Below are 26,785 nucleotides of genomic sequence, written 5' to 3'. Positions count from 1 at the left end.
CCCCCCCCATGTATTATTCATCTGCACAGAGGGTCAGAGGGCAGGTGTGTGTGTGTGTGATGCTATGGAATGCAGCTCTGTGCACATCTGGCCACTCCATGCGAGCCTCCAGCAGCACTACCCCGTCCCCCCACCTCAAACACCCCCACTCCCACATCCCTATCAGCTCCCTGACCACCGCAGCTCTCTCTCTGTCCGTGGAGGAGGGTGACAGGAAGCATGGAGACAGCCAGGCAAGGTGTTGAAGGACTGAGGTAGGAGGGAAATGTCTTTCCCTTCAACTTATGTACCGACCTGCAGCAACACTCCAATAGGGTTTTCAACGTTCAAATATCAGGCTATGGACAAGTAGACCATAATGTGAACGTTGCTCCACAGAGTTGATAGGTTAATTAATCATTCAAGTCGATTTGACAGACGATGGTGGGTGTCATAGGCTTCTTGATCTTTATAGCCTTCAAAGCGTTTTACCATAAAAGGTCTACCTCATCTTTAGGCCATTGAGCGATTTTTTCTTTGTAAACAGGATGTCAAATACACACCACATCCTTCATTCTGCAATAATCATATTCAGTCCACAGAGGGTGTCTGAAAAAACGAAGCACTGACTCACCCACATAGTTTTGGTATTTAAAGTGACCCTGTTCTCTCTCTGCGTTTCAGATACAGAACCCATCATGGATTGGTGGCGGCAGCGGAGCGTCTCCTGTACCAGGCTGTGTAGTGCCCTGTGACTCAGTCACATCCTGTATGACCCCTCACCCTCACTCCGGCAGCGGCGTATCTGACTTCCTGGGCGTCCCGAACCCTGGGGGTCACATGGGACAGACACACATGGGCAGCCTGTTTGGGGGTCCTGGCATGGTGTCAGGGATCAACGGGTACGATCTGAACAGCATGGACCCAGACCGCAAGTCCTCCAGCATCGCCGCCTTGCGTATGAAGGCCAAGGAGCACAGTGCAGCCATCTCCTGGGCAACATGATGCCTCAACAGCAGCAGGACAGGGGCTTCTGGGAACCCCACCACGTCCAAACCAAGCCAAAGCAGAGAGGGGGGCCAGTCTGTGCTACTATAACAGAAATATTGATAATCAAAAATAATAATGATGATAAAAGCCATAAAAGCCATAGCAAATTGCTGAAGAGGAGAGAAAAGAGACTAACAAATCTGGACAGTGAACTTCTTTACTTTGTGTCTCTGATGGGAGAGACCAGTGGACATCAGAGATGAACAACAGTCAGTCAGTCAGTCAGGTAGTCAGTCAGTCAGGTAGTCAGGTAGTCAAAGCTTGAGGTAAGAAGCAGGAAATCAAGAATCAGACCTATCTTTAAAGAGACAAATGAATTGGTTGCTTGTTGGAAACAATGTGCTGGTTATACAGTAGCTATAAACTATAACACAACAAAAATAACAAAAAAAGCAGAATAGATTTGAACCAATCCCTGCACTTATTCAGTTAATACAGGTAATGCTGTTTGTACAGATATTGAGATGCGTCTGCTAACACACCTGCTAGTGAGAGTCAACATAGCTTTTTCTGTTCAGGTGTTATTATACTTTCTTGTTTTCTGGTATTTAAATTTGAAGTGTGTATTTCTTTATTCATTTTGATCCTGGTTTTGTCCCAGAATCCCTTGTCCCTTTCTGTCAGACTGTGTGCGAATGCAACTAACCACATAAACTGCAAACTGAAATTCACATATTTACATACATTCGGCCTGATTTGGGTCTGTGTATACATTTGGGTTTCCTAAGGTCATTTTGGTCAGCTTCACTTCAAGGAGAGGGGTGTAGGTAACGGTCAAGCCCAATGCCAATCCATCTCCGTCAGACTAACTGAAAGAATGCTGATAAAATCAGTCATGTTCTTCAGTTTGGGAAAGAGGTAAACCATTTCAAAAGTAGCTTACTGTTTCTGGTATGCATGGTCAGCACTAGCATAGTTTAGGTTGGTGCTACCTTCCAACATTTAAATGTCAGATATCAATCCAGGTTTGTTTAAGTGCGGGCAGAAGGAGAGCCCTACTTGCACCGCTGATGGACCGTCACTGAGCCAGAGATGGACGGGGATGAGGAAGTGGTGTGTGTGAGTATGAGAGAGAGGCACAGCAGGCCTGCTGGGCCTACAGGTCTGAGAGCACCAGACAGGCTCAGCTCTGTTTGCAGGAGGAGATTCAAAGTGGACATGCCATTTCCTCCCTTGGCATTTCCTCACCTCACATTTCCACCTAGGGAGTTACAGGAAAAGTGCCCTCCAGTCCCATTGCCAGAGATAACACCCAGCGGCAGCCTTGAACAGCAGAGAGGCCGTGTAGATTATACAGTTATTGAGGGGGATAATAAAATGCTGACTAACGCCATCAATGTTGACCACTGTCTCTTTTCATGCAAAGCACCCCCCCCCCCAGGCAACAACCGGATCCCCTGTCCCTTCACCTCAGTGTGGACATGGAACAATGCGGGAGGCAAACTGGCATCCGTGCTTTCGATGGCTCCATGTCACGATTTGTGGAGGTGACAGAAATACTAGACGTGTTCCATCATCTTATGCATTATGGGCTTTCTGTTTGCCCAAGGCACCCATTTGGATCAAGTCAAAACAAAAGGTCTCATAGATTTGAAGCCAAATATGATACCCCATGCACCTTGAGCAGAGAATCCATCTCTAATTCCGTAACACAAGCCTCATTATTTCCCCTTTCACTTGGTAGCTCTGCTAGGATATAGTGTTATGTACGATCCAGGATGAACTGTCAGCACCTACACTAGGTAGCTCTGCTAGGATATAGTGTTATGTACGATCCAGGATGAACTGTCAACATCTACAAACAGTGGATCAGAAACCCTTTCCAAATGACAACTCAGATTGGATCCAGTTTTACATGGCAGTTCAAGTCTAATGCATGAACATAATGCTGACAACATGGCTTGTCTCTCAGTGGTTGGAGGTGCTCCTCTGAGATCTGGAGATGGGGCCCCTGTGCTCTCATAGGCCGCTCTAAGGGGTTGCTGGGAGGGCGAACGGGCCACGGCGTTCCGGTGTTCTAGGAAAAGGACAGCGCACACAGCTGTGCTCAGGGGATAAATGCAAAACAAACATGCCTCGCACATGCTTCCCCTCAGCTGTCATGGCTCCATTTTCAAAGAAGCCCCCACACTGCACTAGGGCTCTCCCTCTCGCTCCTCTGGCCGAATGCCTGCCCCTCCGGCACTACGGCCATACACAGCCGCACAGCCAGGCTGCAGCCTTTTTAATTAACACTGGGACATCTGTGGACAGGGATTCTTTCTGGGATTGTGTGACAGAACAGACAGAGCCGCCAGTGGCCCTGTGCTTCAGGTTGGCCTATAGCTGTCCCTGACTAGGGCTTGGGGGGTTTATAGTGCTGGGTTGGGTGCTTCTCAGAGCTCAAACACACATGAAGCTCAGGTCGACACAGTTGATTTGTTTACCGTTTTCGTCATGTTTTTGAAAACATTTTAATTTCTTTATTTATAGACATGTTCTGTTATCTGCAGTTCTCTATTGATTAAAAAGGACAAAACCGAAAGCTCAGTGTTAAAGACTGCAGAAACGTACAAGCCCATATGAAGCCTTCTTGGATGAATCACAGATTATTATGTAAATGTTCACTTTTTCATCTACCCTAATCGAGGCACAGCTTGCCTTAGGGCCTTAACTGATCAGATATGCAGAATTTAAGTCGTTGAGAAACAGCTTGTATATCAGCTCATCCTGTTGTAGCCTGCAGGGGTCCCAGTCTGTCCCTCGGTGATGATGTCACCTTTCACACCACCCCTATCATTTCTAATACTACTGAAGCAGGGCAATAAAAAGAAGTAAATACTTATAATATAAAACTGTGTGTTGTGTGTGCATGTAAAAACAATTTTTGTATGTAAATTGGACTGATTTACAGTAATTTACAAAGACCCTTGAAATGTTACTAATTTGATGTAAAGTTTTGCGTTATCTTTGTGAGATACTTGTGGGTTGGTTTTTGAGTGATCCTTCTGAAGGGGGTGGGTGTTCTTGGTTTGTTGAGTTTCCAAGTATTTTGAAAGGTTTTTGTGGCTTTAAGCTATATTGTACGGCTTTTTAATTAATGATGGTATACTTTTACTTGTGTTCATGTTCTCATATATATTTGTGTGAGTTACTATAGTACAGTAAGTTATTGCACTTACATAATATTTTAAAAAATTGTTTTACAAGCATTGAGAGCAACACGGTTGTTCATCACATACTTATTTTTTAAAACAGAATCAACTACAATTTTTATGGATAATTGAAGTGCAGCTTCAATTGTCACGAATGATTTCATATAGTTCCCGCCAATTCTTTAAAGGTCCAGTGCAAGTCCAAAACGTGATTTCCCTGGTTTTACATATATTTCCTGATGAGGTTGGAATAATACTGTAAAGTAGTGAAAATGATAATTGCCTTTTAATGCGAGAGCAGTTTGAAAAGACCGCCTGAAATTTCAGCCTGTTTTGGTGGGATGGAGTTTTGGCCTGCCTGGTATAAAATGAGAAAAGAAAGAGAGCTCCAACCCGCTCTGCCAATTTCAGCTGATGTTTAGTTCTCCCCATTCAGACCACTCCCAGACAGTCTGGCAAAATTCTTGCTTGAGAAAGTGCTCTTTGCTAAGAAGTTGTTTCTTTTTGACCATTTATATTGAAATCATATTAAGAAACTTCATTGCTGCCCTGAAATTATTCTATATCGAGATTAAAAAGGCTGCATTGGACCTTTAAACAAACAATAAAACACATTTAGTCAGAGGTCAGAGCTCAATATTTCAAAAATGTTCTATGCGGTTGTGGGAATGATGCTACTGCAGAAGGATTCCTATTATCACGGAAAGGTCCTACATTTAAAGACTGGGGATGTTTTTAGGATGGCAAGACTCTCAGAGGAGTCATTAAGAGTAGCAGTTTTTACAATATCCTCAGCAATGGGTAACATCGGACGATAATAACGTGTGTGATTTTGGTGACTCTGGTGTTGTTCTGTTTATACTGATGTCTATATAATTAGGATGGAGGGGTGGGAGGGCCATCAATAAAAATCTAGAGGGTTCCAAAAAAAGAAGCACATGCATCTTCTTGCATTACATATTTACCTCATGTTTCATGACTGCATCAGTTGCAGTGACAGCCTAAAATCCCTCTGCATTTCAGACTTGAGGGCTGAAATGAGATCGCACAACCCCCAAGAATGTCACGCTAATTGAAGTCGACAAAAATACTAACAGCGTTCTTTTGAACTGCTGACATTGTACAGGGTGGATTAGGGAGCGTATATTAACAGGTGACAGGCGAGGCTGAACAGTGGTGCTGCACACAGCCTGGCTGTCACAACAGCCCTGGTCAGACTTGGGCTTTCACCAAATCAGAATGGAGGACGGAGAGCGTGACAGACAGAGGCCTGCTACTGCTGCCTGTGTATGAGAAAACCACTCCATTAAACATGCATATATCGTCTTCCACGTCTAGAACACTTCCGATGACAACTTTTTTCAAGCACTAATCAACTTCCCCTGTTCTCCAGTAGCTGAATTTCCTCTTCACTTTAGTTTGCACAATTCATGCACCTTGGTTGGAGTCCGGCAGCGCCGTTGTTCCTTTCTCTAATCACAGGCAAATAAAATGGCCATGAAAAACATCTTTATTTAGCATGTATTTCTTCCAATTTCTTTACAAAGTCAATATATTTAGAGACACATTTATCACAAACGATCCTTACGAAAGTAAAAAAACAAAAACAAAGGCAATATTGACATCTTAAAAAGTGTGCTGACTTGAATCTGAAATGCTTAGGACATTCCTTTAGAGAGATGATCAAGCCTACACAGACTAACAGAAGACTAAAACAAAAGGACTTCAGAATTGGGGAGTTGTACAACCTGGTGCCTACATCTCCATGAAGCAGACAGTCCAATGTCACCGCATCAATTACAGTAGCTTCCCTACTATACGAGACTAGATGTTACTGCAATAGTTTATATATTATGCAGCACAACACTTTTAAAAAAAAGTCATTAAAATGTCCAGATACCGGTCATTCTTTTGAAAAGTGTTAGCAGTAGAACAATTGGCAGTAAATATATAGTGTACATATTATTTGCGATATATCCTCTATGCAGAGAAAGCTGACCATACACCTCTGCAGTGCTCACACTAAACAAATAAAAATTGCTCATGCCATGAAATGACCTTTGTCGAGAAGCACCCTCTTAAACTACCTTGTTTTTCCATGTTTATTTATCATTTAAAAATTCATCAAATTTATCATTTAAAAATTCATCAGTTTGAGATAAATGACATGGGATATATTATCTCTACGGGTGTTCAACATATTACACATCCCCTCACCCTGTGCTTGGCAGACAGCGGTCCTGACTCACCATGCTACATTAAAATGTAGCACTGCTGTGATTTATATACACTGATCCCAGATCAGCCAGAGAGCCCACGGGGCCTCTGACTCGAATACAGCAGCAGTGGACATACACAGACTAGTCATCTCTGTCGCACAGTGGATTCATCAGCGCACAGTGGATTCTGTCTAGTCAACCAATGAGCACACACCTCAACTCTCACCACTTCAAACCAGCATTTAGGAAAGGAAACAATACAGGCGCCCAACCCCACACCACCCTACAGAGATCAACAACAACCTTCAGATAGTTCTATATGGACAGAGATAGAAGAGTTTATGTCTCCCGTGAACTAGAAGATGCGGGGTATGTATGGGTGTCTGGGGGTTGCTGGGCCACAGCCCTGTCCGGTCAGAGACTGCCGATGTTGGGGAAACTCTTGAGCTTCTCTGGGAAGTCGTCCTTGTAGAGGACTGGGTCTGCACGGTGTTCCACTACCTTCAGGGGCATGGTGCCGAACACCGACGCAAACTTGTTGATGCACTCCGATCTGGGGAAGTGTACAGAAGTTACCGCCGTTAACATTGATGCAATCAACCACAGAAAAAAAAACACGTCCAGATATTGTATGTCCACTACTACCTCTATGAATATTGATTTGGCATATACACACCATTTCTAGAGTTGCTAGGCGATGAGCATTCTCAGTGCAGGACGTACCTCTCTACCATGTGTGTCTGGTCCAGGGACAGACCGTCAATGGCTGTGCACTCAGGACACTTGAACTTCTTCCTTGGGGTCACCTAAATGGAACCAGGACAGTGACCTTTACCATTACGCCACATACAGTACAGAATCTATTGTGTGGTGAGATCAAATCCCTGTGCTGATAAGACAAGTCTATAACCATCACAGTACTGCTTAAAGGGATACTTAAAGGGATATATTTCTCCAGAGTCAGATGAACCTGTGGATACCGTTTTTATGTCTCTGCGTGCAGTTTGAAGGATGTTGCTAACTAGTTTTAGTGCAATTGTTAGCATGCTAGTAGATACCATAGACTTCCAACCATTGTGCTAATGCTAGTTAGCATTGGCTTGCAAAACTATCTCCAACTTCCTTCATACTGGAGACAGATACATAAAAAATGTTATCCATGAGTTCATCTGACTCTGGGGAAGTAGATAAAGGACTTCATTGCCCAAATCCCGAAATATCCCTTTAAGTTGCAGTTCTCTAGAATGTGATAAACACATTAGATGAAGTCTTGCTAGTTGTGACAGCAGGTCCAGCAGTGGTTGTTGCAGCAGAGTGTGATTGAGGGCTGTTGCGCTGAGGGAGGATGTTGTGCTGCTGTATACCTGAGTGGTCATTAAAAGGCCACGGCATGCAGCTTGCATACCGAGGAGAAACAGCTGTATGCTCATTAAAGGGGTGATGTATGGCCTTCCTCAGTCTCACCCACCCCACCAGTCCATCTTACTCCAGACAGGAGATCAGTTCTGAGGAGGACGTGTGGGAGATATGTGGGGTAGGGGGGTAGCCTACTGCAGGCGCAGAGAGATGGAGGGAGTAGGCATGGCTTTGACGGTGGGGTGAGTGAGCCCTGGTGAGCTTAGGAAAACATAGTCGGAGGGGGAGTAGCAGTCAGTGACACACAGATAAGAGAGGTTAAGGCTGGGCTTTAGGGGCGGTCTCTGCACCTGGACAGTCACTGCGTTGGGGAGGTATCAGGGGGCACAGAGGGGTGAGAACTGATCAGAGACAGAGCCTCTATCAGGACAGGACTGGAAGAAACAAATATTTCTGCATTCTGGGACTTTTCCACCTCTGTGGAGTAGGAGTTACAGCCTTCAGCTTCCTGATATGTGGTGCATGTTGTAGTACTGCTCCTACTGAGATATTAACATAGCTCCGTCCCAAATGCCACCCCATTGACTAGGAAGTTCACTGATTTGGACCAGGGCCCATAGGGTTCTGGTCAAAAGTAGTGCACCATTATAGGGAATAGAATGCAATTCGGGATGCAAGCCATGGCTCTGGTGAACATCAAATATTGAATTTGACCCCCTAAGGACCTAATGTCAGCATAATGGGTTGGGTAGGACTGTTGTGTTCAGGTGGTGGGACAACGTTGTGCACTGTTCTGTACCTTTATGGGGGCTTTGCCAGTGATGTTGGCCACCAGGAAGTTCATGGCGATATCCTCACAGTTCATATGAGCATCCACCCAGTTCTTGATGTCTCCTGGCATCTTGTAAGTGTACAGGTAGTTAAAGTACTGGAAAGGAAAGAAGCCAGTGTTACTCAACATCAAAATCAGCAAGCAGTGGAAACTACAAGCAGATAAATAGTGAAATACATTTGTCATCCTACTCACTGGTTGACATGATAAATGAGTCTAACCTCTGAAAAGAGGGATGTGTTTTCTCAGAAGTATTTGCTTTGAATCAAAAGGAAAGTTTTTGGTTGAAAGTGAGACAGATAACCTAACCTCACCTATGACTCTTCCATCCTAACCCTGCCCCTCCCCATACTGGGCCTGGCAGGGGGACAGAGGGAGGAGGGGCTTCTGTCTGAGGCTAACCTTGTGGTAGAAGGCTGCTCCAGTCAGAACCATAGACACCTCGTTGGTCCACTCGGACTCGTACTTCCACTTCCCCATCTCGTGGTCCCACAGGTGGAGCCGACCCGGGTACCCCACCAACCGGTCTGGGAACTCCCTCCACACCTGAGGGACATGGGGGGGGGGAAGAGACGGTTAGACACAAATTACAGATTTTCCAGGAATTTGGGGAAAGTTCCAAGTTAATGGAATTAGGCAACATTAAAAACATTCCAAGTAGCCTCCTTTCACTTTCTTCAAGGTAGTGCTAGAAGACCGCCATCACGGAGATACTTTGAGCCCCAAGGTTCACTTTAAAGAGATGAAAGCTACAGGCCCTCTCTGTGATGGGCAGAGAAGTGTGTGGAGACTGGATACCGGAGCCCAGCAGCCTGTCCCGCTATTGGACCCAGCGAGAGGCAGTAGAGCCAGACAGCCTTCCTTCCCCACAGCAGCCTTCCTTCCCCACAGCAGCCTGCCTCTCATTTCATGTTATTATCCTCAAATTGTCCTCAATTGTCTCAATAGGTCCTAAATGCCTTCAGGTGAGTGCCAAGCTGGGCTGTAGGCATGGACAGCATCAGCTCTGGCCTGTCACCATCCGTCACACATCAAACATATCTCCAGCACCCGGCAGCCGCCTCACATATACCACTACTGGAGGCTGACTTAAGCTCCCTGGATGAATTTAAACTCTGGGGTCAGCACTAAGTGGCCAGCGTTTACCTGCCAGTATGAATGCACTAAGCCCAAGGTCAAACATTTGGGGTGACATCTCCCAGGCGAGATACAGGGTATCCTCTCTCTCACCTCGTAGCCAAACTGCAGTTCGTCAGATGTCAGCATGATGATGTCATCGTCGATGGCCAGCACGGCCTCAGTCTCGATCTCGTCGTAGGGGAAGAAGCGGTTGCTGAGCTTGTTCTCTTTGGTGCGCACCACCTTGAGAGGCGCTGCAATCTTCGGCCATAGAGAATCTAATCAAGGGACAGAGACCAAGGGAATATGAGTGATAAGACTACATTATACAGACAGGTCAGAGAATCTAATCAAGGGACAGAGACCAAGGGAATATGAGTGATAAGACTACATTATACAGACAGGTCAGAGAATCTAATCAAGGGACAGAGACCAAGGGAATATCAGTGATAAGCCTACATTATACAGACAGGTCAGAGAAATCCATTCTATCAATGCAAATGGAGACCTTGGCAAACAGGTCAGTTAGCATTGTGTGCTACTTGAGAAGCTGCAAGACATTAAGTAAACTGAAAACTACATCCACACATTCCAAATCTGACAGTGTATATTGCATCACCCACCTACACCTAAGACATCAAAACAGACTCGTAGTTTTCTAGGTCAAACTAACATCTAGACTTCAGTTGAAGAGGAGTGGAGTTGGGTTGCCATCAAGGGAGATGTTTCAAAATGGCAATCCTAGTGGAAAAGTAAACTAGCAGTAAAACTAATCACTGACTCGAATCGCAACGCCAACTTGAATCATGTGCAAGCCTGACCACACCAAGATTCCTCTTAAGGCAGCGCAGCAACGTTAGCTTTTTTAAAAGTAGTGTTTAGTGAGCTTGGGAAGTGTCCATGGCACGGAGCAGTCAGACAGATGGCAGAGAATGTGTCACCCCATTAAGGCTCTAACTGGGGCCTGACAAGCAGGCAGCGCTCCCACCGACGAGCTCTGAACGTCTCCACACTAAACTGTCAACAGGAGAACTGCTGTGATATATTCAAGTGCTTTCCTCTCTCGTTCCCCCTCTCTTCCTTTTCCAAAGATGAGCAGGGAGATGAGTGCAGTGCAAAATCAGCTTAGATCTGATTGAGTCAGTACAGCCTGGCCTATTCTTTAGGTATCGGTTTGCACACACATACTGAAACATTTTCTGGCTGCTGGAAGCCCATCTACTTTGCTTCTCATTTTGGGACATTTTCCTGGGCTAACCAGGATATCCTCTCCACTACAGAAAAACAGAATCCTTCTGCAATCCCCATCTCTCCTGTAGTTACCTCTGTCTCCATGCTCTGCAGCTCCATAACTGTCTTTGACCGATGAGAAAAACAAGTTTCTTCAGGTCATGAAGCTAAGATTGTATGAGTGAACAAATAAACTGAAGTTAATCATGACATCCAAACACAGTACAATCTCTGTGCATGTCAGAAGCAGAAGATAAAATACAATTCTATGTTGTGGACTTTATCTTAGTACTCCAAGACTTAGGCTCCCAGGCAGCACCTTGTTAAAATGCCAAACGTGCAGGACTTGAGGCGGCAGCTTATGGCCACTTGAAATAAACACAATCAGGCCTTGTGAGGATGAGGAGGAAATCCGTCCTCATCCCAAGCAGAGACCCTGAGTTGACCCATGAACGGCCCCTTGTTAATTCTAATGGGTCACAAAGCTCTGGCCAGGCTCCACTGACGCCTCTAATCAAAGGCAACACTGGGCCATTAGAGTGAGCTTCAAAGTGGCCCGCTGCTTCATTACATTACACAACTCTATGTAGAGGATAGATTTAATTCCCTGCCGTTCCCTGAGCTGTCAGTGTTAAGGGGAGCCATAAACAGCCGCATACCTAAATCGCCTTGTTAAGAGGAATCATTAGAGCGAAAGCCACAATAAATAATGACTAATATCAGCTTACTCTGAAACATCTCTAATGGGCTCTAAATGAGGGCTGTGGCAGGAGGACAGACAGGCAGCACTAGCAGAACACTGCACACTGTTTGATGAAGTGGAGTGTCTGTATGAAAGGCCTCTACGTCGTCATCTGGCTTGCCAGTACCGAGGAGACCTGTTGACATCGGAAGGTTAGAATGAGGTGGCTGCTGCAGCACCGAGTGGGGTGGGTAGGAGGATGTTTTTCTGTCCGACCAGCAGCAACATGCCACGGAGCTGCTCCAGTTTCCTGATTCTCAACACGAAGCAAAGCCAGAGAGAGGTTTGGCTCCAGCCTCGAGCATGTCATGCTTTTCAGGGTCTAAACTTATAGAGAGACGGGTCTTGGCTGCTGAAGCTGTTATCACTCATCTGGTACACATCAAGAGCTCCATTTTGTGTATTAAACCATGGCATGGTGAAATAACCACTTCTTCTCACATCAAGTTGGCAGTTAACATGGAGTGTTCAGCCACTTTCCCATTCCTTGTGTGTATCGATCTGCCAACTTCAGTCGATCTCTAAACAGAGAACATTAATTTTGACTCTATGGTAGCTATGAAGTAAGGCAATCTGACAGAACACTAATATCCCATCTTTGAATATCCAACAAAGCATCATTGTTGTCACTGAAAAGGTTAACTCATGAAAACTCTTATTGCTGGTGTGCTTGTTTAAGGGTAATATTTGAATCAATAATGGGTTTAATGAACAGTATGGGGAAGGGAGGGTCAGAATCAGAGGTGTATTCACTAGGAACCAAACAGAAGAACATCTACCAAAATGGAGAGGGACAACCTAAACCTGTCCAATAACAAACGTATTTTAGTCCCCCCCCCAAAGCAAAATGTTACCCTACCGTGTGCGCTAATGAATACAGCCTAGGGCTCACCTTCAGGGGGACTCTTGTTCTGGTTGTTCCACACCACTAGTAGCTTGGCCAAGCTGGGAACCTTGGAGATCTCAGTGATGACCCGGAAGAGGCTCTCGATACGGTCGTAGGTCAGCACCACAGCAGTGAATCCTGGGGACCTCGGTGGGATGAGAGGCAGGAACAGAGGGCTGTTCACACTCGACCACTTCTACAGAGGACAAGAGACCAAAAAGGTTAGTCACTCTCTCCTACAATGCAGACGTATGCCTTCATCTGTCTGCCATCCTGGCCCGTGTCACATTTTCCATTGTGATTTAAACATGCTATTCCATTACTTGATTCAGCAATGATGTCACCTACAGTGATTTCCAGACAATGGTTTTACTAGGGAACAGGAATCATCTATTAATTAATTTGAAAGATGAATAGACTCACAAAAGGGAATGCCAAACACCCAGTGTGAAGTGATCTGGAATGCCAAGCACACTATAAAAAACGAGCGGTAGCTGAGCTGCTTCAGGAGCACAGCTTAGAGAGTGTGTAAGAGAGACAAAGAGCTCCAACCTCTTCTCAGGTACATGTGTAAGTTGAGTCCACACACTGACTTGGAAGTCTTGGCCTCTCCTGCTGTTTCTACACTGCTGCTTTGGGATGTTATAAGTGATATTTTGTCATGAAGCTCTAGTGAGCTCCATGCAGCAGGGGTCCAGATGAGTTCAAGAGGGAGGCAGGGCGAGGCAGGCGACTGTGTCAGCGGCTGTCTACTGCCAGTGTGGGACTTGGCTCCTCTTCCTGGCCCAGTCTTAAAATGGCCCGTTAACTCTGGAAGATGCACAGACCCTAGCCTAGATCAAGTGACGCTGTAAAAGAAAATACTGGCACGAGGAGGCACACACACGGAGACAGAGAAACACTCAATCCAGACCTCTGAACTAACATATAGACAATTGACATTGAGTAATGCAATTATACAAGAGTAACAATGTCAACATGCGACACAGGAGACTCACTGCAGCAGCTTAAAGTGCTCTACAATGCAGGTTCTCATCTACAGGGTCAACTTCAACGTCACTGTTCTTTGTTAGCAGGAGCATTATGTTGACTGGATAATGTGGTTTTAACCCTTAAATAACTGTCAAACACTACAACAGTAGCATTCTTAAATAAAGGAGGTTGCAGCTGACTTAATCAACTGTATAAAAGGCCCCCAAAGCCTCCAGACCTCCACTAGAGACATGTGCTAACCTCATAGGGAGGGAATGGAGATGTGAAATAAAAGTGTGTACTTCTTGAAGTGCTTCTCTGTTCTGCTGCAGACAGGTGACCACAGATAGACTGGTGTTTCTGTGGCTCTTCCAACGGCGTCCACCATGTCTGTCACCATAAACATGGTCACCCCATATACCCTACATCAGTCAGTCCTCACCAATAAAACAACTCAACTTCTCTGTGGTGGTGACACACTGACATACAAGCAGAGGGGGAAATAATTAAACTAAACACGGTGACACATAAGTGGTGAGATGAAGAGAAGAGGAAAGGGACCACTGATGTCACTTGTCAGATGACATAAACAAGATGAAAGAAAGACAGCCACTTCTCCAATGTTAATTAGTTAAATTGAGTTCACTGCTTACAATGATCAATTTACACAAAACGGGAACATGCAGCCATTTGGGTGATTTAGGCTACACATTATTGTGGTGATGTTAGGAAATGTAAATTGATGCAAATCATTGTAAACATCCTCATAATACAACATCGAGAACAACATGGCATTTGAGTGTTTGACAAAGTGTTGTTTTCTCCTCAATAACAAACAATTTGCCAAGGCAAAGTGGGAGTAACAGCAGCTCCGGTGATGACTGGAGGCAGGTCCATCTAGCCAGCAGGGGACGTTTGATTTGTGCGGTGTGTAGTTTGTATGCGTGATGATTGCATACCAGGGATTAGGAGAAGCAGAGATGGTGCAGCCGTCACATCTTCAAGAGTCCTGATATGAGCACATTCACAGTGCAGGCTTCGTCTGCTCTCTACCAGTGAAGGTATCGTCTGGCCAGGTTTCTTGGCCCATTTAACTTTATTGGGATAGGGGGCAGCATTTTCACTTTGGATGATTTGCGTGCCCATAGTGAACCGTCTCCTACTCTATCCCAGATGGTAATATACAGTGGGGCAAAAAAGTATTTAGTCAGCCATCAATTGTGCAAGTTCTCCCACTTAAAAAGATGAGGCCTGTAATTTTCATCATAGGTACACTTCAACTATGACAGACAAAATTAGAAGAAATAAAATCCCGAAAATCACATTGAAGGATTTTTTATGAATTTATTTGCAAATTATGGTGGAATAAGTATTTGGTCACCTACAAACAAGCAAGATTTCTGGCTCTCACAGACCTGTAACTTCTTCTTTAAGAGGCTCCTCGGTCCTCCACTCGTTACCTGTATTAATGGCACCTGTTTGAACTTGTTATCAGTATAAAAGACACCTGTCCACAACCTCAAACAGTCACACTCCAAACTCCACTATGGCCATGACCAAAGAGCTGTCAAAGGACACAAGAAACAAAATTGTAGACCTGCACCAGGCTGAGAAGACTGAATCTGCAATAGGTAGGCAGCTTGGTTTGAAGAAATCAACTGTGGGAGCAATTATTAGGAAATGGAAGACATACAAGACCACTGATAATCTCCATCGATCTGGGGCTCCACGCAAGATCTCACCCCGTGGGGTCAAAATGATCACAAGAGCGGTGAGCAAAAATCCCAGAACCACACGGGGGGACCTAGTGAATGACCTGCAGAGAGTTGGGACCAAAGTAACAAAGCCTACCATCAGCAATACTACGCCGCCAGGGACTCAAATCCTGCAGTGCCAGACGTGTCCTCCTGCTTAAGCCAGTACATGTCCAGGCCCGTCTGAAGTTCGCTAGAGAGCATTTGGATGATCCAGAAAAAGATTGGGAGAATGTCATATGATCTAATTTCGTATTTCTGTTGACTCCAAAATGGCGGAGAAATGTTGTGTATTTCTGAGCGCGTCTCAGATTATTGCATGGTATGCTTTATCCGTAAAGTAAAAAAGAAATCTCACACAGCGGTTGCATTAAGAACAAGTGTATCTTTAATTATATGTAAAACTTTGATGAAAGATACATGTTTATGATGAGTATCTCAGTTATATGATGTGACTCTCTGTAATTACTCCGGATATTTTGGAGGCATTTCTGAACATGGCGCCAATGTAAACCGAGATTTGTGGATATAAATATGCATATTATCGAACAAAACATAAATGTATTGTGTAACATGATGTCCTACGAGTGTCATCTGATGAAGATTATCAAAGGTTAGTGATTAATTTTATCTTTGGCTGGGAAAAATTGCTTTGTGTTTTTTTGTGATTTGGTGGTGATCTAACATAAATATATGTTGTGTTTTCGCTGTAAAACATTTAAAAAATTGGACATGATGGGTAGATAAACATCTTGGTAATCTTTCATTTGCTGTATTGGACTTGTTAATGTGTGAAAGTTAAATATTTCTGAAAAATATTTTGGAATTTTCCGCACTACCTTTTCAGCGGAATGTTAAGGGGGCTGGTTCCGCTAGCGGAACCTGTGTCCTAGACAGGTTAAACCACTGAACAAGCACCGACTTAGCCTAAATTGAAATGTTAGATGTCCCCTAGAAACCAAAGGTCAAGATAAAAAATAATCAGTTGCCATCATATGAATATTCATTACTATGCAGGATGTAATTAATTGGACCGAGACCACCCTTGAGCAAACCACGGTGTGTTGTTTAGTCTGCACCAAATTACGAAGTGTGTTCACACCATTCCAAACTAAGGGAGAAAACACGCCAGAGTTCAGAAGAAAACACTCCAAACCAATCTGATATGAAAGCCCCCTAAGGTACAAAGTCTCCAAACCTTCAGCCACCTTTCAGAGGCTGAACAGGTGACTACCATGGATTACCTGTTTGCTATCTTACAACTATGGCCACGGCCGAACAAAAAGCATCCTGTCTCTCCCTCCCTAGCCTGAAAACCCTTCTAAAGGCACTGCTACTAGCAGAGAGCCTGTGAAATGTGCTTTCAATTATGACCCCGAACGAAGGATACAGAACAGCAGAGAAAAAAAGCTGCTTGATTTATTTAGTGTCCTGTTCCAATTCTGCTCGACGTGTTTCCACTGAATACGTAGAGATGGCACTTCTCTAGCATTGGAACGGTAACAGGTCTGTGGCCCTGCACAATTAACCTCGTGAGCAGGGGCTGAGACAGCACACCTAAATGATGACGATTGGTTGGGAAAAAAGGCAGACAGGAGTTTGACAGAGAGGTGGGTAATGTCAAGTGTAACTGTTGATTAACCAACGACCCACTCCGAAAAAAAGGCAACACCGGCTGTGATTGAGCAGTTGGCTTGAGTAGAAAGTAATTAGACCGGAGGTCTTGAAGAGCTTTGATTTACTCTGAGAAGCCAAGTGTGGTAAACATATCTTCAGTCAGAGTCCATGTGACTTGACCAACATAACTGACTGGCTCACATATCACCAACCATTGGTAGGACAGGGTATGCCTGTCCAATAAGGAGGAACATGGGCCCCCCTTCTCTACCCCACAGACAGACAGAGGAAGGGCGGAGCTGCATGTGGTGTCTTTGGGGACTGCAGCAGATCAGGCTGGGCTGATTAACAGCCCCTGAGAGGTGGTAGCTGAGCCAAGCTGTCTGCATCCCCACACTCCCACAACCACAGAGAGGTTACACACACACTCCTTAAACAGTGTTCTCTCACACATACACAATGACTCAAACACTAAGGCATGTATTTTTCACCGCACTGGAGGCATCCTCCCAGTGCAGAACTGCTGACAAACACACTGGCTGTTTCAGCAGTACTTGCTCTTTATCAAGCAGCTAAAGACCACATGTGTGGAGAGAAGGACATATAAAGAGGAAGCTGTCCTGCTGATACACCGGGAAAGACTTACCAGGGAAAACTGTGTCATATCTGCCACTGAGGGAGTCAGTCACTGTGTTGTGAGGCCAGCACAGTAGTGTCAGGTCACACATCAATACCACACACTGCAGACTGCACCCCCATAAATATGACTCGTATGTCTAAGAAGATTCAGTGGTTAACCACAGTAAAAATACAATAACATTAGTGGTGTAGGCTAGAGGGGTATAGATTATAGCAGGCTCCAATGGAAGACTGATGTATCCAATCAAGTTAAAACACATCTAGCCTAAAAAAACCACATATTTCCACTCTTTAAAGACCTAGCAACTAGAGGTATACTCACGACCAGAGGGGGGTTGTTCCACTGTTCGTAGGTGCGGGCAGCATAGGGGTAGATGCGGTCATTGATGATCTGAAGCGTTGTCATGCCGATGGCCTTCATGGAGCTGAAGTAAGCGTCCCAGAACCAGCGGGCCTGAGGAGAACAGAGTTGTTTTGGAGTAAAAACATATGGTCTGGGCCCTGGACAAACAGACAAGCTGTCATGAACGTGAACACACATTCAGAAGGCATCCCAGTGACTGGAGAACAGGAAGGACTGCTCTAGATGGTTAGAATCTCTAACATCATCTGTCCTACAGCAGGCCAAGACCTTCTAGAGCTCACCTGACTTTCAAAGCACAGGGCAGCCAAATATCAACCTGGCCAGTGGTTCCAACCTCTGTTACTGTACCACCAACTTAATTTTACTCTGCCAGGGGTACCCACTCATGTGCATTTTACCAGTAGACCTATGGTCTCATGAGTCTTCTCAAGTACCCCCAGTGGTCCTAGTAAACCTGGTTGGGAACCCCTGCTTAAGTCCCAATGGGACTAATACATGTTCATCCAAGATATATGCAAACTATGTACATATCTACCTTTAGTTGCACATCAAAAATGTATTTAAGTAAATTCTCCACCAACAAGGATCATTACGGTGCCCGAGGGGAAGGTGTAGCCTAGCAGTCAATCATATTTCAATGCAGATGTTACTAGTACAACATCCCCAGGCAGAACCCCAGCTTCCTTGATGCTTCCCTCCCACTGATCCATTAAGAGACAGCTATGGAGGGAGGAGCCCATAAGAGTTAATGCTCCTTAAAACAGAAATGTCTCCTGCCAGGAGGCGCCATGTCAGTGTGACCCGACTCCACCTCAGCAGGTCCTAGGTGACCCTGAGTGCAGCACTCTTTAACAAGCACATGTCGGAGGTCCATACTGGACCCCTCAACTCCAACTGACATTTGACTGGTTAGCCAGAGCACACCCTGGAAACTATTCGCACAGCCTGAAACTCAAGATATTAATAGCATATTTGTTGGGTGAGAATAAGACCCCCAGCTGAAGAAGTTCTCCTCTGTTTGGGATTAGGTGCAGAGGAGGATCAAGCGACAAACAGACAACAGTGCACAAAATGAAAACTACAATTCAGCAAACACAGTAATAGCACAGGCTGCTACAGCTTAGCCAATGAGCCAACCGTTTTGTTAGAGCTGTGGTAGTCTTGGCCTGGCTACAGGGCTGTCCTTCCATAGCAGTGGAGCAGCTTGTCCTAGTGTTTTTGTTGTGGTATGGTCCACCGAGAGCTCTCAGCAGCACATGAGAAGGAACCAGACCCCACTCCGCACCCTTAGTCCCCTTTAACACTGGAAAACAGCATTTATTTTTATGGAGGGGGTGAGGAGTATTCAAAAAGACTTTCTAATCTCAGGGGAACCCAACGGCCCATAAATCAGCCAGTGATGAAAGTTTCCTTTCCGACCGGGAGGCAAAAAGCAAACTGCTCCGGCCTAAGAGGCCCGCTCCGCCCCCTCCCAGCGCCTGCAGGAATTTTTATGAGGGAAGAAGAGACGGAGTCACAGCAGAGAAAAAGGGCAGAGGTCTGTTTCACTGCCGAACTGTCGTTCCCTTCCTCTAACATACAGCGCTGGGCTAAGGAGACTGAACTCTCTTTGAGGTGTTCTTGAACTTGGACCATAAACAAAATCAATCAAATGTATTTATATAGCCCTTCTTACATCAGCTGATATCTCAAAGTGCTGTACAGAAACACAGCCTAAAACCCCAAACAGCAAGCAATGCAGGTGTAGAAGCATAGTGGCCAGGAAAAACTCCCTAGAAAGGCTAGAACCTAGGAAGAAACCAGACTATGAGTGGTGGCCAGTCCGCTTCTGGCTGTGCCGGGTGGAGATTATAACAGTACATGGGCCAAGATGTTGAAAAGTTCATAGATGACCAGCAGGGTCAAACAATAATAATCACAGTGGCTGTAGAGGTTGCAACAGGTCAGCACCTCAGGAGTAAATGTCAGTTGGCTTTTCATAGCTGATCATATCCATCAATTCAAAACTGATTTGGCTAATCTTTGCTACTGCAACTAAAATAAGCGTAATTACGTGCACCTCTTAATAAGATATAAAGTGTAAAAGTAAAGTTGTCATGGTGAACAATTCTTCATTTAGCACAAACTTGCTTAGGAGGCCATTGTAGTATTACCACGATGACACTCAACTGATCATCAATAGTGGTTCCTGTGGAACTGAGAAATCATACTAGAAGCCAGAATTTCACAACCAGGGTCAAGGGAACAACCCAGTCTACCATCTCTTTCTCTAGCTATACTCTACTGTCTGTAAACTCCTTTTAGACAGGGAGGGTTCAGACAGGATTACATTGGGCTTGGTACTTTTGCTGCAATCCTGTGATTGACAAGTACTCATTTCAGCTGTACTGATCTAACAAAGCATGTATTCTATTCCTAGGGTCTGACAAACAAGGCTCAGAGGAAAGCCTCAGGTGACCACCACTAACATTTAGCAGCTGTTAAGCACTTAGCTCACAATTTGGGACCTATGTGGATGCTACCACATCAAATGTTGAAATCATTTCTTTCTCCTGAAATGATGCTGCTGGCTACTGATGGATTAGGAGTTTTACATTTGACCTTAGTCATGAGGCCATGTATAAGTGAGACAGAATGTCTCAATTATGATTCAATTCAGGACTTAGTAAATTATACAGATAGTTAATCAAAGCTGACATGGAGTCATCATGAGTAAGGCTGTGTTACTCTGACATTTTTTCAACTAATTGGTCTTTTGACCAATCACATCAGATCTTTTTCACAGCTGATGTGATTGGTCAAAAGACCAATTAGTGAAAAAAAGATCAACATTGTGTATTTTAGTCATACTAGGAATATGGTCATGGACCTTTTAAACCCATAAAGGATGTAGATGACAGTGTGGAATTCAGAACCGCTGAGGAAGGAAAGACAGTGAGTAAATACTTCACTTCAGCTCTTCAATAAGATCAATCAGAAAAGAAAGAAAAAGCTCCTACAGCACTTACATTTTTTTAAAGAGAGAAGAAAAAAACATTTTACACACATCCAAATTAGTTAGAGTTGACAATGTGTTGTCTATACTACTGAAAATATAGAGTCTATGGGGGACCAACTTAGTGATTCCCAGTGTCCTCTCCAGCCAGTGAATGTGAGTGAGGAGTCTCTCCAGATGTGTGCAGGTGTGGACTGATATGGAATGGGCTCTACAGCACCCCATAAATCATGGATAAGATGGGCCTTTGTGCTCCGGCCCTACCCCACCCGTACACGTTCTGAGCCCGGCTCCAACACCCTCCTCCCGTCAGTCCTGCAGGGGCCACAGGCACGCACATGGCAGTGACATACCTACGCCTCACCTTCCCCTGGCTTAAGATGTACTCACTTCTCAACTCAGACCAATATGATTTGGTTGTGTTCCTCTGATTTCCAGTGAATTGATACAATGTTTATTATCAGTATTTGTTTTACCCCAAACAAACTACAATCCTTCCCCTTATCATCAGTCCTCATCTCTACTGAGAACCTTTTCCTGACAGTCCTGCAGCTATGAAAGACAACTGATTACACATCTCATAGCTAAATTCCAAGCACTAGACAAGACAGACTGACAGAGAAACACTAAAGCATTTCAGATCCCCACAGCTACAGAGACAGGAGGGGGAGCCTCAAGGGAAGACATGTTCAAGGCTTGGCGAATGAAACAACTCCAACAGGGTTTCTGAGCTGTGGGGCTGATATGTCTGTTTGGCCAGTCTAATTGGTAAATGGACTAGCGTTGATACAAGGGAATGAGAAACAGCTTGGACGTGCAGAGCTCTCTGAGGGCTTTCACTTCTGTTTATTGAGGCTCAGTTGGACCAGTGAAAGGAGGGGATTTATCATTGATTTGGCACAACTGAAACTAACACTGAAGAACATTTATAAGAGCTTTTAATCAAAATTAGATTGTCTCCTCATGTTCTCAAACAGACAACAGGACAGAAACTCTCGTCCTAAGGGCCCATTACAACGTGTCTCTCACCCTTCAGCCTGCCTGTGTTATGGCTTCCATTGGGCCGACAGTGAGGCACGCGTCTCCCAGGTTGGAATGGGAGCGTGAAAGTCACAATTCCGTTGACCCCGTCTTCACACTAACTTAACCTGAGAGGGCCGGAGGCACTTTCTCCTGAGGCGTATTCCTCTGGAAATAGACTATTACTACAACTCTATAAAGACTGCATTTCCCTATATGTGCATAGAAAAATCCCCAGCAAAGGGATTCAGTCTATTTGATGGTTCGCTGAAGAAAAGATGTGATCTGACTGTCACCTGTCTTTGCATCTCCTCCACCTGCCTGTGAGGGATACTCTTCAAGATGGTGTACATCTCTGGGAGCTTCTCCTCAGGAATGACCACGGATGCCCTGTACAATACACACACACACACAAATGTCAGTCAGTATCAATGGCAATGGAAAAAATGGCCACTGGTATTAAACTAGATCAGAAATCACAATACGAGCTCAGAAAATCTAGTGCAGAGATACATGTTGAAGTTGGTTGGAGTGAGATCAGTGTCTTAGTGTACCTCTTCCAGTCGAGGACCTCAGAGAAGGGCAGGATGTATGAGTCTGCTAGGATGACAGGGACACAGCCAGCCTGCAGCACATCACTGAGGGTGGCCTGTCCCAGCCGAGCCCCGCGCAGCACCACACAGAACGACGACTCCTGGGGAACACAGATTACCACGAGGTATTACAGTATCATAGCCATATCAACTGTACATGGTTTTATGACATAGCTGTCTCCAAACTAAGGAAGCTTAGACGGGTCAAAAACAGACTAACACAATATTAGTGAGCAGCTTGTGTTTGGTCAGAGTCTGATAAAATGTCTGCATGAACTGTCGATGTTGCCTCCCATATGGAAGAGTTTAGGGTGGGGAGGGCAATGTCATGGTGGACCAATTACAGATGTTAAAAGTATACAAGCAGGCAACCTAAAATATTATTCTAAAATACAGGCATCACTAATAGTGAACCTTTCCAATGTCAGAGGTGGAGAAGGGTGGTTTCACTGAGATTCTGCCACCCCACCCCTCCACCCCCTCTCCTTGGTGGGACATCTCCCAGATGTGCAGCTATGCTGCACCCATACCAGATGATAAGCGCACTTCCTGTCTAGACAGGCCAGAGACTGACTGGAGATGCACTCTGAGCAGACAGACAGTGCAGAGAAGCACACCGGTTGACTGACTGCCACAGACATTACTGTAGTTTCCCAGGTATACCCTGCATAAAGTTACCCACATAGACTGCTAGAGTTGACCTACACAGCTGAGCAGAGCCCTCTTAAATGCATTTAAGTGAAAATGGCCATGCTGATCTGTTAAACAACAATCTCCCCCTAAGCTGTGTAATGTCTACAAGTGTGTGTACATGTTAGTCTAAATGGTAGCAGGTCTCTGTATGCGTCTCACCTGGAGGATCTGGGGGTAGTCGAACACCTGGCCCTTGTAGCAGCGTTTCCTCGCTGAGGCGACTCCCTGAGAGAGGTTGCTGCACTTGTCCAGGAGGAGCAGAGCCTCCCCATTCTCCTCCTTCAGCCTCTCCAGCTCTGCCCGGTACTCACGGTGGATGGCCGTCTGAGACGACAGAATGAAGTAGCGCCGGGGCCTGCAGACGGGGACACCATTAGAAATCATTTAAAACTCTGTGACTGATGATGGTGACTCTAAACGATAACTTCCCAAATGTTCCCATTGTCACATGAAGTGATGATGCCTGTTGTCTTGCTTGAGGAAGTGATAAGAGCCCTATGCTATGTGCTGAAACAGGGTGGTGGTGTTGCTGCTCACCCAGGCTGTCTCTCGGGCAGCTCCACGTCTGCAGACAGAGGGCTGTACACAGGGATGCTGACGTCATAACCCTGCCTGTAGGTCCACGTGGAGAAGCCTCCCCCTGCAAGCAGAGCCCTATAACACACACAAAACAAACACACGTATCCAATGTTACACCACTGTAACATAGGCTTACATAGTTAGGACAGAGAGAAGAGACAGCTATACAGAACTTTGCAGCAAGACAATACATGACAGATGTGCAGATGCCCTGGCTGTTTCTTGTCATATCTGCTTAACAATGCTATTGAGTAACATGAAGATCATGAGAAGTATTCACATGGATCCTTTAGGAAATCTGTGCATGTAATAGTTATATGAGAATGATGAACAATCTTTATGGCATCCTACCTGTGGATGCAAGCAAAACTTCACCTCACACACAGGCCTATATATACACACACACAGCTGGTTCTGATGAGGCCCCACGCCAAATGGAGCACAGCTGGATGAGCCCAGGAAATTCCCTACAGCTCCAGATAAGTGTTCATCGTCTCAGGGCTTTCTGTTCACAAAACCCACCTTTTCCACCCGCGAGCAGCCAAGAGCAAGGCTGGCAGGCATGTCTGCCCGCTCAAGGCCGCTAGAGGTTCTGTCATCTCTGGACTACTTTTAAGTAGTACTTTCATCTTAGCTGAATATTTTTCAAGCCCCCTTGTAATTATATGCAAGTTCTGTAGTTGTGTTGGAGATAAAATATGGAATTGAATCTGGATTATCTAGTCAAGTCAAACTACAAAATATGGAGCAAAAAATGGATTCAAAAACTGAGTCAATTTAACAAAAAACGAGAATAAAAATACAACTATTCTCTGAACATAACATCAGACTAAGGACATGTAAGGAAACTGAAAGCTAAGATAACACCATGCTTCCCTCTAGTGGTGTCTTGGTAGAGCAAAATGTGCCTGGCAGTAACTCTGCTAACAAACACTGATCACTCACACTAGAGTAAATATTGGCTGGAAGGTTGGTTGATGAACCAAAAAATGAAAATGTGAGTTTATCCAACTATGTTCATTGTAATTGACTTTTATTTTTTCCTGTCTTGGGTTTATTAAGGTTACCTGTCTCTTGGTACATCAAGGGCTGTGTTGTAGTCTGGAGGTCCTCCAGGTAACATGTTGAACAGAAGGTGGTTCATCCCTTTGTCCCACCTGGAAACAAACATCTTTAAGGGTCAAAAACCTACAAATGTGTGCACTTAGATATCTGAAATGGGCTGATAGATCAATGTGGTAGATGAGAGGTGAGAGCAAGAAGGACAGAGAGGGTAAAGAAGGATAAATACATATGAAGAGTACTCCCAGCTTCGGGGTGGAGGAGATAACAGTGCAACCCGAGCAGTGTGCAGGAAAGGTTACCTGGGGAGCATGGCCAGAGCCTGGGCAGTCTCCCGGATGCGCAGAGAGTTCTGATTGAGCACATCAATAGAGGGCACGAATAGGCATGCCCTGGTGACGTCATCAGTGTAGAACTCACTGTCGGAGATGGCACTGAGCAGGTCATTGTACTCTCGGGACAGGCCTGTGCTGCTGATGGGCACTCCTACCTCATCCACAAAACGCTGCAGAGGATAGATGTACACCTGCCAGACAGACACAGTCATTTCTGATGGTCCACTTTAGCTGCTGTTGGATAAAGAACATCCTTCAAGCCTTCAAATCATGTGGTTCAAAAGACAAAGGTTCAGAGACTAACAATTGCAGATGAAACTAACTTCACATATCTGTAATTTGTGACGTGATGGAAACTAGGCTCACCTTGATTCTATTCTTAGGGTTGTAGCCACATCGATACACATCAAAACAAGTGTGCATTCGGCAGCTAAGGTCCCCTCTCTCAGGAATAGGGTTGGCGACAGGCAGTCGGATGAGAGGTGCATCGTGCACGCTGCGTCGGTCCAGGCCCCAGTCTGCAGTTGATTCGATGGAGTGTGGCCAGAACTGGAACATCCCTGTGGCGATGAGTCCCAGCAGCACCACAGAGAACAGGGTGATGTAGTAGATGCGGTGCTTAGTCTTCATCCGTGGAATCAGAGCCGGGCCCCGTGAACTGTACTTTCCAGACGCGCACATGCTGAGCCTGACCATTCAACCACTTTGAGAGAGAGCGAAATATTAGCATGGCTCCTGGTCCATTGACACACTGCTGGGGTATGTATCAACAGTCTAAAATGGCTTCCTCTCCTAAAGGAAATGAAGCCATTTTAGACTACTCTCATAGTTACAGCAATAAATAAACAAGTTAATGTAACGTTACTTGGCCTTGCCAAAACGAGCCAAGCAGGTCTCGTTATACAAAACTACATGACAACTTGGAACACTATTTGTCAATCAAAGGCATTCTAGTGAGGTAAAGCTAGCTAACGACAACAGGCCACACTGAACTAGCTAATGTAGCAAACCATATAACTTAAAATACTCTGGCAGCAAATTAGCTAACTCAATTTAGCTAGCAGACTGGTTGGCAAGCTACATTGACGTTCAATGATTTCTTAACTGATTCGCTTTAAACCAACTTATTGTCGTCTATGTTTATTATAAAACACCACGGAAGAAATGTATATAGCTAGCTAACATCCCACTTCAAAATAAACCGACATCTTGAAAAGTAAACGCAAGTAACGTTAGCCAGCTAGATGCAAGCTTAGCTACCTACGCGTTAGCTGGGTAGCAGGTTTAGCCAGCGGCAGCAGACTTTGATTTGATCAGTAAACTTACCTTCACGCTTGACCGGTGCAGAGTCGATCACAAACTGTTAATTCATACCCTCTTCTTAGCTAAAAGGCAAGCCAATCGTGTATAGTTTCTATACATTTAACGTTAGGTAGATAGCTAATTAAACGTTGTTGATGTTATCGTGTGAATGATTTGATTTCCGGAAGTGGAACCCTTCTTCGCCTGTCCGAAACCCGCGGGCTACTCTGCATGCACTGGCTGTAGTGCCACCTACTAAGGCGGGGTATCATCACACCCACCCAGTAGCATACAGATGCATCTTTCACAAGGT

The 26,785-nt window shown here is 45.0% G+C and overlaps 2 protein-coding genes across 3 annotated transcripts in view; one reads left to right on the top strand and one right to left on the bottom strand.

Moving 5' to 3' along the window:
- Nucleotides 1-5,670, top strand: part of LOC109873167 (homeobox protein aristaless-like 4) — a 27,392-nt gene extending 21,722 nt beyond the window's left edge. The window contains exon 4 of the mRNA XM_031813325.1: nt 664-5,670. Coding sequence (XP_031669185.1) covers nt 664-984 — 321 coding nt within the window. The 3' untranslated portion in view covers nt 985-5,670. The remainder of the gene's footprint in view (nt 1-663) is intronic.
- On the bottom strand, nt 5,656-26,785 carry LOC109888434 (exostosin-2). 2 transcript variants are annotated; one of them, XM_031813311.1, is made up of 15 exons: nt 26,497-26,785; nt 25,537-25,873; nt 25,138-25,361; nt 24,841-24,930; nt 23,732-23,848; nt 23,354-23,549; nt 22,463-22,602; nt 22,205-22,298; nt 17,852-17,983; nt 12,554-12,743; nt 9,801-9,967; nt 8,973-9,116; nt 8,538-8,666; nt 7,106-7,188; nt 5,656-6,935 (listed from the first exon to the last, which is right to left on the bottom strand). In XM_031813311.1, exons 2-15 carry the CDS (start codon nt 25,864-25,866, stop codon nt 6,797-6,799), a joined length of 2,175 nt encoding a protein of 724 aa, XP_031669171.1. In that variant the 5' UTR covers nt 25,867-25,873; nt 26,497-26,785; the 3' UTR covers nt 5,656-6,796. The 2 variants fall into 2 exon arrangements, with proteins under 2 accessions (XP_031669171.1, XP_031669176.1); XM_031813316.1 differs by having other exon boundaries at nt 7,059-7,188; nt 26,497-26,691.

This window comes from Oncorhynchus kisutch, linkage group LG3 (assembly GCF_002021735.2).
Source record: "Oncorhynchus kisutch isolate 150728-3 linkage group LG3, Okis_V2, whole genome shotgun sequence".
In the NCBI taxonomy this organism is placed as follows: Eukaryota; Metazoa; Chordata; class Actinopteri; order Salmoniformes; family Salmonidae; genus Oncorhynchus; species Oncorhynchus kisutch.
The sequence above is the reverse complement of the archived record's forward strand: the minus strand, read 5'-3'. Positions and strand labels throughout refer to the sequence as shown.